The sequence below is a fragment of the Salvelinus namaycush genome, chromosome 35 (genome assembly GCF_016432855.1).
Source record: "Salvelinus namaycush isolate Seneca chromosome 35, SaNama_1.0, whole genome shotgun sequence".
Taxonomy (NCBI): domain Eukaryota; kingdom Metazoa; phylum Chordata; class Actinopteri; order Salmoniformes; family Salmonidae; genus Salvelinus; species Salvelinus namaycush.
In genome coordinates, this window is record NC_052341.1 from 26,529,425 (window position 1) to 26,545,809 (window position 16,385).

A 16,385-nucleotide genomic window follows, 5' to 3' on the forward strand; every position below is an offset into this window, starting at 1 on the left:
GAGAGAACATATAGGCCTAGGCGATGCTGTTGGTTCATTGATTGTGCAGGGCGGCTTACAGAGTTAGCCTACAATAATTAGATGTTGAATAGCCTAGTAATAGGGCATTTTTATATTTTCATAATTAATAGGCTGACTACCTTCAGCTATACAGAACCTCCGTTCATTTGCATCTCCTCTTTCCTTCATTCCTTTCTCGAGCGTGCAGAGAGAGGGCCTGGCAGCAGTTTATTTATGTTTCGTTGTGAAAACATGTTACTGTTGATGCTTCCGAACAGATTTCAGTTGGTTTCCCAAATTTAAGCACTGGATGGCTTCAGGAACATGGTTGGAGAGCCCTTGGCATACAGATTTTGTGCGGTATATCACCTGTCACGCAGCGAGAGGCTGCAGGCTCCTCAAACAGTGGTCGATGCGTGAAGTGAAATAAGTTTTCTTATAAGCCCAGACATTTCTATATGCAATCCTGTGTGAGAGCAGAGTTTTGATGGTTGCTACTAAAAGAGGATCCCAGCTGCTACTCTATTTCTCAGCTGCTCCGCCATAAAACCAGAGTATCCAACAGCATGAAAGCAGCCTCCATTTTGCTAGTCCAGTGCATACAGATGACATTTTCCCCCTGCCCCGTTCCTGCCCATTTTGATCATTTGGCTTTTCTAAATTGAAACAAATGTTACATATTAGTAAAGACAAGATTACATTTGAGACTAGTCTGTTGGGTGAAAATATGATCACTTGAGAGAACAGCGTTTGCAGTCTGAGTCAAGGAACTGAGCGCAAGCTTTTTTGTCAATAGCCTTTTGTTGCAGCATGCAGCCCATAAGTATATGTTTTGGTTTCTAAGACATTCTAAGGTTTGTAGAGGTCGACCGATCATGATATTTCAACGCCGATACCGACCAATAGCCGATACCGGCTTAAAAAAATATATATATATTTGTAATAATGACAATTACAACAATACCGAATGAACACTTTTATTTTATCTTAATCTAATACATAAATAAAATCTATTTAGTCTCATAAATAATGAAACATGCTCAATTTGGTTTAAATAATGCAAAAACACAGTGTTGGAGGAGAAAGTAAAAGTGCAATGTGCCATGTGCCATGTAAAAAAGCTAACGTTTAAGTTCCTTGCTCTGAACATATGAAAGCTGGTGGTTCAATATTCCCAGTTAATAAGTTTTAGGTTGTAGTTATTATGGGAATTATGACGCGTCGACTATTTCTCTCTCTACCGTTTGTATTTCATATACCTTTGACTATTGGATGTTCTAATTGGCCCTTTTAGTATTGCCAGCCTAATCACAGGAGTTGATAGGCTTGAAGTCATTAACAGCGCTGTGAAGCAAGCATTGCTAAGAGCTGCTGGCAAACGCAGTAAAGTTTGAATGAATGCTTACGAGCCTGCTGCCGCCTACCACTGCTCAGTCAGACTGCTCTATCAAATCATAGACTTAATTATAATATAATAAACACAGAAATACGAGCCTTTGATCCATTAATATAGTCAAATCCGGAAACTATCATTTCGAAAACAAAACGTTTATTATTTTCGTGAAATACGGATCTGTTACGTATTTTATCGAGCGGGTGGCAACCCTAAGTCAAAATATTGCTGTTACATTGAAGGTTGTGCAATGTTATGTCATAATTATGTAAAATTATGGCAAATTAGTTCACAGTTCGCAACGAGCCAGGCGGCCCAAACTGTTCCATATTTATTTTTTATTTTACCTTTATTTAACTAGGCAAGTCAGTTAAGAACAAATTCTTATTTTCAATGATGGCCAAGGAACAGTGGGTTAACTGCCTTGTTCAGGGACAGAACGACAGATTTTTACCTTGTCAGCTCAGGGATTCGATCTTGCAACCTTTCGGTTACTAGTCCAACGCTCTAACCACTAGGCTACCTGCCGCCCCACAATATACCCTGACTCTGCTTGCACTGAACGCAAGAGAAGTGAGACAATTTCCCTAGTTAATATTGTCTGCTAACATGAATTTCTTTTAACTAAATATGCAGGGTTAAAAAAATATATATACTTCTGTGTATTGATTTTAAGAAAGGCGTTGATGTTTATGGTTGGGTATGATTGTGCTTTTTCCGCGAATACCCTTTTTGTTAAACCATCACCCGTTTGGCGAAGTTGAAGTAGGCTATGATTCAATGATAAATTAACAGGCACCGCATTGATTATATGCAACGCAGGACAAGCTAGTTAACCTAGTAATATCATCAACCATGTGTAGTTAACTAGTGATTATGTGAAGATTGATGGTTTTTTATAATATAAGTTTAATGCTAGCTAGCAACTTACCTTGGCTCCTTGCAGCCACAAGGTCCTTTTGATGCTGCACTTGCGTAACAGGTGGTCAGCCTGCCACGCAATTTCCCCGTGGATTGCAATGTAATCGGCCATAATCGGTGTCCAAAAGGCAGATTACCGATTTGTTATCAACTTGAATTCGGCCATGCCGATTTAATCGGTCGACCTCTAGTTTGTATCATTCACAACTCAATCTAGCGTGTATAGTACCTGTTTCAAATTCATCACTTTTATGGTCAACATAGGCACTTCATATGCACACTCGCTCGGGAATAGGGAAAAATATCATCATGTTTCTTTAGACGTGCCTAAAATACATGGATTTATTGTGATGGACTTTTATGTAGATTTCCAAAGGCTTGTGTGCATGGAGGCCTGGAGATGCTAAATGTGTTTATGTTAATTAATGGTCAATTACCATGAGACCGGCAGTCATTTTCAAGACAATAACCGGCTGACAAAATTTCGTGACCGCCGCAGCCCTAAGATATCTACGATTTAATCACTCCTTGTTCATCTTTCAAATACCCAAGTGGGTTTGTATGCTCCTGAAAACCAATGATTAGATGGGAGAGGTGGGACTTGCAGTGCGTCAAGTGTCTCAAATGGAACCAAGTTCTATTTTACCACAAGGCTACATTGTTCTACATAGTACATTGCACGAGCGGTGTGGGTGAAATGATTGAATAACATTTATACATTTTATTTTACAACGCTCGTGCATGCAACGCGGCGGGGCTCGTTTGGGTGTAACCACGTCCACCCTTCACCTGTTACCTGCCTTCACTCACTGTCTGTGTGGTTTGTCAGGCCGAGACGGACCGTGAGCGGTTCCTGAATGATCTGCGGAGAGACGTTCAGAAGCCGATGGGCTTCGATGCTGTCATGAGGGTCCGAACCAGCACAGGTAAGTGTCTTGCTCTCTCTCACTTGCTCTCTCTCGCTCGCACAGTCTCACACACTCACCATTTTTGGGGGGTGGGGGGCCAGATCAGCTGTAACCTAACTTGTTTCACATTTATTATGGGGTCTGAATACTTTCGTGTGTACACACATACACACACACTTCCCCCCCCCCCTTTATGTTCTTTTAACCCTACAACCCTTCCCCTAATTTGAGTAAACTAATGGACAACACTTAGGCTTCAACTTCCAGGTTATCCATACTATATATGTTTTACGGACACAATGTAATAGTTCTTTTTTTATAATTTTTTATCCTTCAACTACCCTCAATCCCTCCCATCGCTGAAGAACATCTCGTTTTGATTTCTATTTGCAATATATTTTTTACTGTGCTGTTTCATAAAGGTTCTGAACCTATATACATTTTACGGACCCAGTATATTTTACAATAGTTATCTTGTTTTTAGTCCCACCCTTCGGCTCCACTCAACCCCTCCCATATATTTCTGATCACCTTCCAGTTTCTATTTGCCAAATATTTTTCAACTGTGCCGTGATGTTTCACAAAAGTACGTTTAAAGAAACATTTTTGCTAGAAGTATTATTGATCGATTGACTTTTCAAATCACCCAGCAGTGCTATTTACAGAGTTAGCTCCATATAAGTGTTGCAATTCTTCAGCCATTCCTGAACCCGCGACCACAAAGAAGCTACATATGGACTGTTTTGTGTATCAGCTCATAAACCATGTTCCATGGAATTGGTACGTCAAATCTCTTCCCAACTATTTTGCGATCTATATGGCACAGCTGTCCATTTTTTTTGGTCCTTACATTTTTTTTGTCTTTTAAAAAAACAAAAAAAATTGGTCTTTAATGCAGAGCCGACAGATAAATTCCTTACTTTCTCTCCCTTCTACTTGCCTCTTCCATTTTGCAGTAATGCTGCAATTAGTTGGTAGTACTTTTGGGTTGAGCAGACATTTCTATATATTTGTGTTAACTGCATGTGATAACTCCACCAGTCCTATTTATTATATAATTTACAAATATTATACCTTTTTGTCAATTTTTTTTATTTTTTCTATAAAATATTATCAATTAGTATGTTTGAGTTTAACCATAATATATTGTATTATTTGGTGGACTAAACTGAAAATAGCTATATTGGAGATGATTTCATTTTCAAATAACCAAATGTGAGAGGTTGTAATCTGAATAAAAAGGAAAAAGGCCATTCTTGAACAAGGGGTTAGACATTCTTACTAATCTGCTAGAGAACCAGTTGGGTTTAAGTATACCTTCTGTATGACTGACACCTTTAGTGAGAGATCTAATGCTTTAATATTAAATCATTTCTGCCCTCTGAATTCATATTCGTTATATTAATAGGCCAATTTTAATTTTATCTAGCTTGCCGTTCCAAATGTAAATTTTTTAAATTTTTTATTTTATGATCCAATATATAATATAGTACACTATCATAATTTGGTTGTAACCCAGAGGTTAGAACAGTATCTAGATCCTCTATGATGCTGTGGAGGGATCCAAATTGTGGATTTAAAAGAGAACATGACTCATCAGCGTACGAAGACACCTTTTGTTTTTAATAGCTAACATTTCGATGGTCATAATAAATGGATATGCTGATTAGTGGAAAACCTTGCACTACTCTTCTTGACAGTTTAATACTTTCTGAGATGTAGCCATTATTTACTATTTTACACCTGGGGTAACTATACATAACTTTAACCCATTTGTATGAGATTCTCCAAAACTTAAATATACCAGGCATTTATATATAAATTCCAGTCGTAGTTTATCAAAAGCCTTTTCAAAGTCCCCTATGAATACCAGGCCTGGTTTCCCAGATTTTTCATAGTGTCCTATTGTTTCCAGTACTTGTCTTATATTATCTCCAATGTATCTTCCGTGTAAAAAAACCTGTCTGATTAGAATAGATAATATCTGACAATACCCTTTTTTAATTATATTTTTTAAAATTATATTATAGTTTTGCCAGAATTTTTTGCATCACAACTAGGGGTGTGGCGGTTAATTTCGTCAGCCGTGGATTGTCTAGCAAGTAACTGTCGATCTCACGGTAATTGACCGTTAATTAACACACACATTTATCATCTCCTGGCTTCCACGCACAGCCTACAAGCCACTCATGCAGACCTTTTGGAACATCTACATTTAAAAAGTCTAATAAATCCATGTAATATAGCCTACACCATCACAATAAATACATTATTTCAGACAGGTCTAAGGAAACATGATATGAAGAAAATGTAGTCTATTTCAGAAGAACAGAATAGCATACTCTGAATTGTTAGGCACTGATCTGGCTATGTCATATGGCTGTGGGCTACACTAGTTCATTTAGCAGACAAGATTTGCTTAGAATTCTGTGGCTTTCTTTTATAGTAGGAAGAATACAATTGAACAAAGCTGAGTAACATAGAAAGGATATTTTCTCCAAATGATTTTGAGTGCGCACATGCGGCTATTCCGTGTTGAGGGTTAACAAATAAATAGTTATTCGTATATGCTTAATTTAGTTAATGTAACTTTAGTTGTTCTCCAAACAACTAAATGAGCTCTGCTTTTTTTTTTTTTTTTTTCGCCGGCTGTACACACATCAGTCACTCATTCACAATTTGACAAGCACTTGATAATACCTAGAATTTCACGGCGGCATACCTTTTGCGTTGTGCCCTTCTCAATGCGCTCCGAATCACCTCTCACACCTTCACGTGATCGGGTCTTTCTCACAGGCTACAAGTGAAGACCGACACATCGGGGACGCAACTGCACGCTTCGTTACCCAATTTCGAGGTGCATATTGAAGATATTGGTAGAACTGTCCACATTTTCTTTTCGTTAGACAACTTGATGAGTAGGCCTAACGAACAGCATGTCAATCTACTGTCCCCCATAGTACAAAAGTCGACATTCTATGCGAGAAATAAATATTCCAAACATAGTCTCGAACCGTTGTAGGTTGCAATAGAGCCCAAATTAATACAACCACTTGAATCAAAACTTTTTTTATGCAATGTGGCTGATGCAACAGATCAGAACGTTTAGCTTAAAATGTTGATAAACTATTAGGCTATTTCTTCACATTATAAGCGCAGCAATGCACACATGGTAGTAGGCTATAACCCATTATCTAAAGTGACCGCAAATGCAATTATCCATGTGATGCTTTTATTATAAAGGGGGGAAAATACATGTCATCTATGCACTTAAATAGCGAATGGAGGAAGCTTTTCCCATGGTTCATTTTCATGCCAGCCAGGTAGGCTAATACCCCTGTTGTAAAAGAAGCAATGTGCTTATTATTAGGGAAGTTGAGAAATAAATATAGTAGGCCTAGCCTATAGAAAACTGATGGGATCTTCTATTGAATAGAGACGGGATCTCGGGATCTCAGTAAGTGTTTGATTAGATTTTGCATTGATGTCAGTGACTAGAGGGACAATGGAGCGCTAGCTTGTTTTGGTAGGCTACTAATGACCAGCAGCCAGCATCAGAGCTTGGAGAAGCCTAATTATCGTGACTAAACGGTCACGTGGAATTTGACTGCCTTCGTGACTCGTGACCGCCGGTGTGGCGGTAGTACGGTCACCGCAACAGCCTTAGTCACAACACTGAAGTATAAGGGGCCTCCAAGTCTTTATATTTACCACTTGGTTCCTGTTTCAGTAATAATGAAATCAGACCCTGTTGAGTATCTGATAATCTACTCTTTTTATATGGTTGAAACATGCTTACAACGGTCCTCTGAGTACATCAACAAAGGATTGGTATACCTCCACTGGAATGCCATCCAGCCCCAGACTTAAAGGCTTTAATTGCATCAAGAAGTTCCTCCTCTGTAATTTGGCCTTCACATGAGTCTTTCTGTACATTTTACATTGTTAATAGAAGAAACAAAATCGATACAGTTACCTTTGTTTAGTGGAGATGGAGGAGACTGAAAAGAGAACGTATGCTTAAAGTACTTTGCTTCCTCTTTCAAAATATTGTTTGGTGGCATTTCTATGATGAAGATAACTTATTCTGTGTCTCTCTGGAACAATTTGTATTGCCGTCTGTCTGCACACTCACTCTTCACCTAGTGGTGTTATTCACTTCCGTCATAACATCCTCTCCTCCAGGCATCAGAGCGACAGATTTCTTCGGCTCGTTCTTTATGAGCAATACGACAGACGTGGAGCTGGCAGGGTTGGACTGTGACAAGACCGTGACCGTGGAATTCCGCCACGATGACAAGCTCAGCGAGGACACCGGGGCGCTCATGCAGTGCGCGGTGTTGTACACCAGCTGTAGTGGTCAGCGGCGTCTGCGGGTCCACAACATGGCGGTCAACTGCTGCTCCCAGCTCGCCGACCTCTACCGGAACTGCGAGACGGACACAATCATCAACTTCTTCTCCAAGTATGGTCAGTATCACACGCTCACTATCCGTCTATCCCCCTATGCCTCAGTCTATATAGCCGTGAAATTGTGTAGTGTGTTTCGAGATCACGTTACTAAGAGAAAGAATGTATAAAGATCAGCAGGGGTCCAATCACCGAACACCTACATCTACTTTAGATGTGAGATACTGTAGGTGTGATTGATACCAGTAGGATTCGAACCAACTTAAGGGCTTTTCTCTGTGTCTGTGTGTAGCGTACCGCAGCATATTGAACACCCCCACCAAGACGGTGAGAGACACCATGGTGAACCAGTGTGCCCAGATTCTGGCCTGCTACCGCAAGAACTGTGCCAGCCCCTCGTCTGCCGGACAGGTCAGTCACTCACACACACACCCCCTATTGGCCAAGTCAGTGACACACACCCCATACACACATTCCCCCCCCCCCCGACACCATTCACAAACACTGTACACATACAAACACTATACATTCACCCCATTACCACCCTCACACTGCACCTCCTATGCCAGTCAGATCGGTCAGTCTCTCACACACATCAACCCCCCCACACACACCCCAAAAACCCCCCACACACACCCCAAAAACGTACACACTCAATCCCTTCCCCTCTCTCCTGTTGTAGCTGATCCTACCAGAGTGTATGAAGCTGCTGCCGGTCTATCTGAACTGTGTGTTGAAGAGTGACGTGCTGCAGCCGGGAGCTGACATCTCATTGGACGACAGAGCCTACCTGAGACAGCTGCTCAGCTGTATGGACGTATCAGAGAGCCACATCTTCTTCTATCCCCGCCTACTGCCCCTGGTGAGAGACACTGCTCTCCAACTCGCTCTCTTTCTGTCTCTCGATTCACTTCAATCAGCCTCATTTGGCATGACAAGGCATCATCTTACTTTGCTGAAGCAAACATGTAAGAACATATTACATCAATGTGAAATCAGTTTGTTAAATCGTGTGTTAATCAAGTACCTTTCCATCTCAGGTGAAGTTGGATGGAGGGTCGTTGCCAATGGCCGTGCGTAACTCAGAGGAGCGCCTGTCGAAGGGCGGAGTCTACCTCCTGGAGACAGGGCTCCACCTCTTCCTGTGGGTGGGAGCCAATGCTCAGCAGGAGCTGCTTAGCAACATCTTTGGAACGCCCACCTTCAGCCAGATAGACCCCAACATGGTGAGACACACAGACTTCAACTTCTTACAAATCATTGTCTTGATTTTAAGTGTGTGGGTGTCTCCTAAATGTGTGTGTTGTGTTCCAGACGAGTCTGCCGGAGCTGGACAACCCGTTCTCCCAGAGACTCCGAGAGATCATCGACTCCTTCAGATCACAACGGTCACGATACATGAAGGTCAGACTCCACTACCTCTCTTTGTCTCTGTCTCTCTCTTCTCTTTCTTCCCTCTCTGTATCTTTCCATCTCTATTTCTGTCTTGTCAGGGTTCAATACTGCGACCTAAACAGTCACGTTGCAACCGTTTGACTTGGCAGTGCAACACACACATTTTTAATTGGAACGCATTACACCTTTTGTGAGACTAACTACCACATGGACACACTTCATACGTGTGTTTGTTTGGATAAAGCTGTCTATTTAATGCATGACAACTGAAATCTCTTAACTCATTTCTACCATCATGTTATCTGTACAACTAGAGGCAAAACAACTTTAGATCACCTTTACTCCACACACAGAGACATACAAAGCTCTCCTCCGCCCTCCATTTGGCAAATCTGACCATAACTCTATCCTCCTGATTCCTGCTTACAAGCAAAAACTAAAGCAGGAAGTACCAGCGACGCTGAATCATCAAACAGGCAAAGTGTCAATACAGGACTAAGTTCGAATCGTACTACACCGGCTCAGATGCTCGACGGAGGTGGCAGGGCTTGCAAACTATCACAGATTACAAAGGGAAAACCATGTTGCGAGCTGCCCAGTGACGTGAGCCTAACAAACAAGCTAAATGCCTTTTTTATGCTCGCTTCGAGGCAAACAACAACGACCCATGTATGAGAGCACCAGCTGTTCCGGGCGACTGTGTGATCACGCTCTCTGTAGCCTATGCAAGTAAAACTTTTAAACAGGTTAACAGACGGATTACCCTGATGCGTACTCAAAGCATGCGCTGACCAGCTGGCAAGTGTCTTGACTGACATTTTCAACTTCTCCCTGACCCAGTCTGTAATACCTACATGTTTCAAGCAGACCACCATAGTCCCTGTAACCAAGGTAACCTGTCGAGATGACTATCGCCCAGTTGCACTCGCATCTGTAGCCATGAAATGTTTTGAAAGGCTTGCCATCCCTTACATCAACACCATCATCCCAGACACCTGAGAACCAGTCCAGTTCACGAACCACCGATGACGCAATGTCTATTACACTCCACACTGCCCTTTTTTTACCTGGACAAATGGAACACCTACGTGAGAATGCTGTTCATTGACTACTCAGCTTTCAACACCGTAGTGTCCTTCAAGCTCAGGGCCCTGGGACTGAACACCTCCCTCTGCAACTGGATCCTGGACTTCCTGACGGGTCGCCCCCAGGTGGTGAGGGTAGGCAACAACACATCTGCCACGCTGACCCTCAACACGGGGGCCCTTTAGGGTTATGTGCTTAGTCTCCTCCTGTACTCCCTGTTCACCCATGACTGCGTGGCCGCGCACGACTCAAACACCATTACGTTTGCCAACATTCACGACGGTGGGAGGCCTGATTGACGATGATGAGAGCCTATAGGGAGGTAGTCAGAGATCTGGCAGTGTGGTGCCAGGACAACAACCTCTCCCTTAATGTCAGCCAGACAAAATAGATGATCGTGAACTATACGAAACGGCGGGCCGAGCACGACCCCATTCACATCGACACGGCTGTGGTGGAGCTGGTCGAGAGCTTCAAGTTCCTGTGTCCACATCACTAAGGACCTTTCATGGTCCAAACACACCAACACCGTCGCGAAGAGGACACGACAATGCCGCTTCCCCCCTCAGGAGGCTGAAAAGATTTGGCATGGGCCTTCAGATCCTCAAAGGTCTACAGCTGCACCATTGTAAGCTTCTTGACTGGCTGCGTCACTGCGTGGTATGGCAGCTGCTTGGCATCCGATCTCAAGGTACTGCAGAGGATAGTGTGTACGGTCCTGTACATCACTCGGGCCAAGTCTGGGACCAAAATGCTCCTGAACATCTTCTACCCCCAAAACCATAAGACTGTTGAACAGTTAATCAAATAGCTACCTGGACTATTGGCATTGACTTTTTATTATTTTTGCACTGAGTCTATACACACTCACTGGACTTGACCCACACACATACTACGCTGACACTCCATCTCACACACACACACCACATATGCTCACACACACATGCACATTTTTCTTACTTTTTAACTCTGCATTGTTGGGAAAGGGATCATAAGCAAGCATTTCACTGTAAAGTCTACACCTGTTATGTCCGGTGCAGGTGACAAATGAATTAGATTTAGATTTTTAGTCAGGCAATGCTCGCATTATTCTAACAGATTAAAATAATGTGAGTGTCAATGCATAATGCTGTTGTTAAGTCCTATTGAAACAAGCATTATTCTTAGTGGGAATGCATACAATTTGAGTTTATTTAAAAAATATATATATATAAAAAAATCTGTAGGCTATTACAACATTTAAATATAAAATGTAGGACCTTACATTTCATTAATTGATTTGTAATTTATTTACAAAGCCCTTTTCTACATCAGCAGATGTCACAATTAAGTGCTTGAAAAAGTCCTAAAGTCCTTGACTGTGACTTGCCAATGTCTGTATGAACCCACTTGCCCAGCCGGCAAATGAAAAATAAAATCACAGGCTATTGAAAGGATGCACGCATCATTCGCTTTCCGGTAAGATTTATTCTATTTATTCTGGCCAGTAGCTTTGTTGGCACTGGCCCGGGTGTGTCACTAGTAAATTGTAATGAATGTTGAGCCCTGCGTGTGCGAGGTAGGGCCTATGTCTACTATGTTGTGAAGCCGTTAGCGATGCTAATGATAGCCTGACTGTTTTCGGGTAGATGGAAAAGCAATTCAAAGGTAACTACAAAGTAGCCTATGTATGCCTGGCAGATTCATGATTATCTTCTTTGGGCTGCAAGCCCGAAGCCGGGCACAATATGACAACAGCCACTTCAAGTGCAGGGCGCGAAATTCAAAATATATTTTTTTGAAATATTTAACTTTCACACATTAACAAGTCCAATACAGCATATGAAAGATAAACATCTTGTGAATCCAGCCAACATGTCCGATTTTTAAAATGTTTTACAGCGAAAACACCACATATATTTATGTTAGCTCACCACCAAATACAAAAAAGGACAGACATTTTTCACAGCACAGGTAGCATGCACAAAGCCAACCTAACTAACCAAGAACCAACCAAACTAACCAAGAAACAACTTCATCAGATGACAGTCTTATAACATGTTATACAATAAATCTATGTTTTGTTCGAAAATGTGCATATTTGAGGTATAAATCAGTTTTACATTGCAGCTACCATCACAGCTACCGTCACAAATAGGACCGAAGCAGCCAGAGTAATTACAGACATCAACGTCAAATACCTAAATACTCATCATAAAACATTTCTGAAAAATCGATGGTGTATAGCAAATTAAAGACAAACATCTTGTGAATCCAGCCAATATTTCCGATTTTTTTTAAGTGTTTTACAGCGAAAACACAATATAGCATTATATTAGCTTACTACAATAGCCTACCACACTACCGCATTCATTCATCAAGGCACGTTAGCGATAGCAATAGGCACGTTAGCGATAGCGAATAAACCAGTAAAAGATATATAAATTTTTGACTAACCTTGATAAGCTTCATCAGATGACAGTCCTATAACATCAGGTTATACATACACTTATGTTTTGTTCGAAAATGTGCATATTTAGAGCTGAAATCAGTGGTTATACATTGTGCTAACGTAGCATCTTTTTCCCAGAATGTGCGGATATTTTTATGGCACTCAACTATTCTGACCAAATAACTATACATAAACGTTACTAAAAAATACATAGGTATAGCGAGAGAGTACCCAAAATCTGGGCGCAAACGACTATTTCACATGTTCGACAGATATATGAAATAGCATCATAAAATGGGTCCTACTTTTGATGATCTTTCATCAGAATGTTGTACAAGGGGTCCTTTGTCGGGAACAATCGTTGTTTGGATTTAGAATGTCCTCTTCTCCAGTCAATTAGCACAGAAAGCTAGCAAAGTAGCGCGAAGCTCTCCTTCCTGAACAAAGGCACACAACGCAACACGCCTAACGTCCCGAATAAATTTCAATAATCTAATAAAACTATATTGAAAAAACATACTTTACGATGATATTGTCACATGTATCAAATAAAATCAAAGCCGGAGATATTAGTCTTCTATAACGACAGCTTATCAGAAGGCAAAACCAGGTCCCTTCACGCGCTCTCCAGAAAACAGGAAACTGGTGACACGTCATGCCGAGAGCTTTTATTCGACCCCAGATCAAGTTATACACTCCATTTCTTCTCTCACTGCCTGTCGACATTATGAAGTGCATGTATTCCAATAAATATCAAGGACCTTTATAGGCAGGCCCTAGAACAGAGCATCGATTTCAGATGTGCCACTTCCTGTCAGGAAGTTTGCTGCAAAATGAGTTCTGTTTTACTCACAGATATAATTCAAACGGTTTTAGAAACTAGAGAGTGTTTTCTATCCAATAGTAATACTAATATGCATATTGTACGAGCAAGAATTGAGTACGAGGCCGTTTGAAATGGGCACCTTTTATCCGGCTACTCAATACTGCCCCTGCAGCCCAAACAGGTTATTTGCATCATCCAGTCACCGTTTGTTTTGAGAACGCCACAAGGGCCCTACAGAAACATCACTTCACTGAATTAAATTGTGACTACACTAAAATGGCTACGTTTCTCAGCTTTTTCCCCCAGACCTAAAAAATTGTCCCCTGATGTGGTTTAAGCATTGTTGTGGACTTGGAACATCCAATTTTGTTGTTTTTCTATTAAAGTGAGATTTGAAAGTGAAAACATTAAGAAGAAAAAAGAGGACAATCAGTCCTCCTCCCTAGTTTACATTTTTTTCGAAGTATCGTTTTTTATTTTTTATTCTGACCTCAAGAGGATTTTGCAGAAAAGAACACATGGCAATAACACAATACATTTTGCACTTTATTTTACGTCTCTCTTCTTTGCTGATCCAGTAAATCTATCCAAATCAATGTAAGAACACAAGTTAAAAGATGGCCAGGTTCTGGAAGGAATGCAGGCACCTTATGGGCGACAGGCTCGTTGTTATCAATCATCATTATCGACTAAATCATGTGCTTCTGCATTGCTTGCTCTTTGGGGTTTTAGGCTGGGTTTCTGTATAAGCACCTTGTGACATCTGCTGCTGTAAAAAGGGCTTTATAAATTAATTTGATGTGCATGTGCCACCAACTAGAAAAAGTAAGTGGAGATCCCTGGTTGTAGTACAGAAGCATAAGGTGTGTGTGTGTTAACATCTCTTTCTCTCTCCACACGTGTCTGTAGTTGATGGTGGTGAAGCAGGAGGACAAGGCGGAGCTAATCTTTAAGCACTTCCTGTGTGAGGACAAGGGCACCAGCGGAGGAGCTTCCTACGTCGACTTCCTGTGTCACATGCACAAGGAGATCCGCCAGCTACTCAGCTAGGACCCTGATTTCTGACCCTTCAAACCTGACTCCGGCACCTCTCAACCCCCCCCTTGATGCGCTTTATCTTTTATTTACCTAATAAACTTAACCCCTCCCCCTCTGTCAGCGAGAGGCCGGAGACATATACAAAGCCTCGTGGCAGATTCCGTGTGTGTGTCCTCATACGACTCTACTATTCCAAACGTCAAGCTCTAAAACAGCTGGAGCTGATCCACTGGCCAATGGAGGTTGTGTGTGTGTGTGTGTGTGTGTGTGTGTGTGTGTGTGTGTGTGTGTGTGTGTGTGTGTGTGTGTGGGAGAGAGTTGCTGTTGATTGTAGTAGGTGTTCTGTCTAACACTAGCACTGAAAGGCTGTTGTGGGTGTACCGGCCGCTGGTAGAAACTCACTCTTTTTGTATGATTCAGACCCAGTAGAGCTGAAGATGACAAACTATACATGACATGAAATAAATGTTTTTTTTTTCCATCTCTAGAATTATTTTTCTATTTGTCTTATTCGCTCTCCCTCAGACATGGCCTTGTGTGTGTGTGTGTGCGCACGCTCTCTGTGACTTACTACTGAGGCAATAGGAGATAGGGAGAAGTATATAGAGATAATCTGTGATTGAGGTTAAACTCCCAATAAAAGTCTATGCATCTAATCATCCAGAGGCGAGGGGTTTGAACGTTCAACCAGCGTGGGGGTCCCACTATGAGTCACACAGTATAGACTGTTTGGTTGAGGTGTGTGTGTCATGTTGTTTATTAACGTGTGTATCAGCTCGACATGATGCCTGTTTGTCTTCCTGTCTGTGAAGGGAAGGAGTGACTGGCTGTGCTTCTCAAAACTGAGGTCAGTCAGAGAAAGAGTGATGAGAATAATGGTGGGTCGCATGGTCATGTTCAGTAGGCACGAAACAGGAGAAAACTATTTGAAACAGGGAAGTACTTTTGTTTTGGTTTCCGTAGCAGAATGTTTTTGCTACGTTGTACCTTGCTGAACACGACCCTGTGCTCTACATACAGCTGTGTCTGAGTTGTCCCACACTGCGGACTGTCTGCTATAGAACCTCAGTTCATATTTACACATATAACCTACGTCTATAACCTGTACAGAATTAAATCCTCCGTTTTAAACACTTGTGTCAAATGCTGTGGTTTGTCAGTCCTACCCCGTCGCTGCCGCTCACACAAAAGCAGTCCTGCTTTTTGTTCCGTCTAGGTGTGCAGCTTAGTCTGTGTGTGTGAGGGGTTCTGGAGGCAGATCCTGGTGAATTTCTCTAAACTAAAGGAAAAGAGGGATCTGTCGCTACATACGGACTTTTGCATTTATTTTCGCTCTCATGTCTTAACACAGTGTTGGTGTGCTGCCACTTTCTCTGACCCATCTCTCTGTTGAATGGACCTTCTTTCTGACTGACCGTGATCTTAAGTTTTCCTTCTCTGTGTTTTTGTCATTGCCTCCTGGACTGTTAATAAAGTTATTGAATCACCATGCCATGCTTCTCCCATCCCTGCTCTCATTGGCACTATGGTTACAGTAAGGGAATTTTTCCTAGCCAAACTGTCACTCATAAATTGCACCTGATAAGACTGACCAAAAGTAGTGCCCTATATACAGTTGCAGCCAAAAAGATTGACACCCTTGAACTTTTCTTAAATAATTCCCTATTCTAAAATGTTGGTTTCCAACATTGCAGAACAAATTTTATTTTTGTCTACTTAAGTTATTGCCAACCCGGAGCTAGTATTTGGTTGCACAGCCTTTGGCCAAGAACTGCAGACTAACGTTTCTTGTAACATCAATGAGCTTGATGCGCCTTTACTACTGGCAATTTGTCCCACTCTTCAGCAGCAAACTGTTCTAATTTTTCAATGTTTGAGGGATGCCCTCCACCAACTGCTGTTTTCAGCTCTCTCCATAGATTTTGAATGTGATTTACATCTGGACTCTTGGCTGGCCACTCTAGAGAAGTCCAGCTT

General features: G+C 41.6%; 1 protein-coding gene across 2 annotated transcripts in view; it reads left to right on the top strand.

The window, feature by feature from the left end:
• The window catches only part of LOC120029310 (protein transport protein Sec24C-like), a 36,173-nt gene extending 20,274 nt beyond the window's left edge, over positions 1-15,899 (top strand). Inside the window, exons 14-20 of one of the 2 annotated variants that reach the window (XM_038974529.1) lie at positions 3,144-3,240; positions 7,408-7,692; positions 7,925-8,043; positions 8,315-8,494; positions 8,673-8,858; positions 8,947-9,036; positions 14,280-15,899. In XM_038974529.1, the coding sequence (XP_038830457.1) occupies positions 3,144-3,240; positions 7,408-7,692; positions 7,925-8,043; positions 8,315-8,494; positions 8,673-8,858; positions 8,947-9,036; positions 14,280-14,420 (1,098 nt within the window). In that variant the 3' untranslated portion in view covers positions 14,421-15,899. The remainder of the gene's footprint in view (positions 1-3,143; positions 3,241-7,407; positions 7,693-7,924; positions 8,044-8,314; positions 8,495-8,672; positions 8,859-8,946; positions 9,037-14,279) is intronic. The other variant, XM_038974530.1, reaches the window with a different exon arrangement.
• The last annotated feature ends 486 nt before the right edge of the window (positions 15,900-16,385 follow it).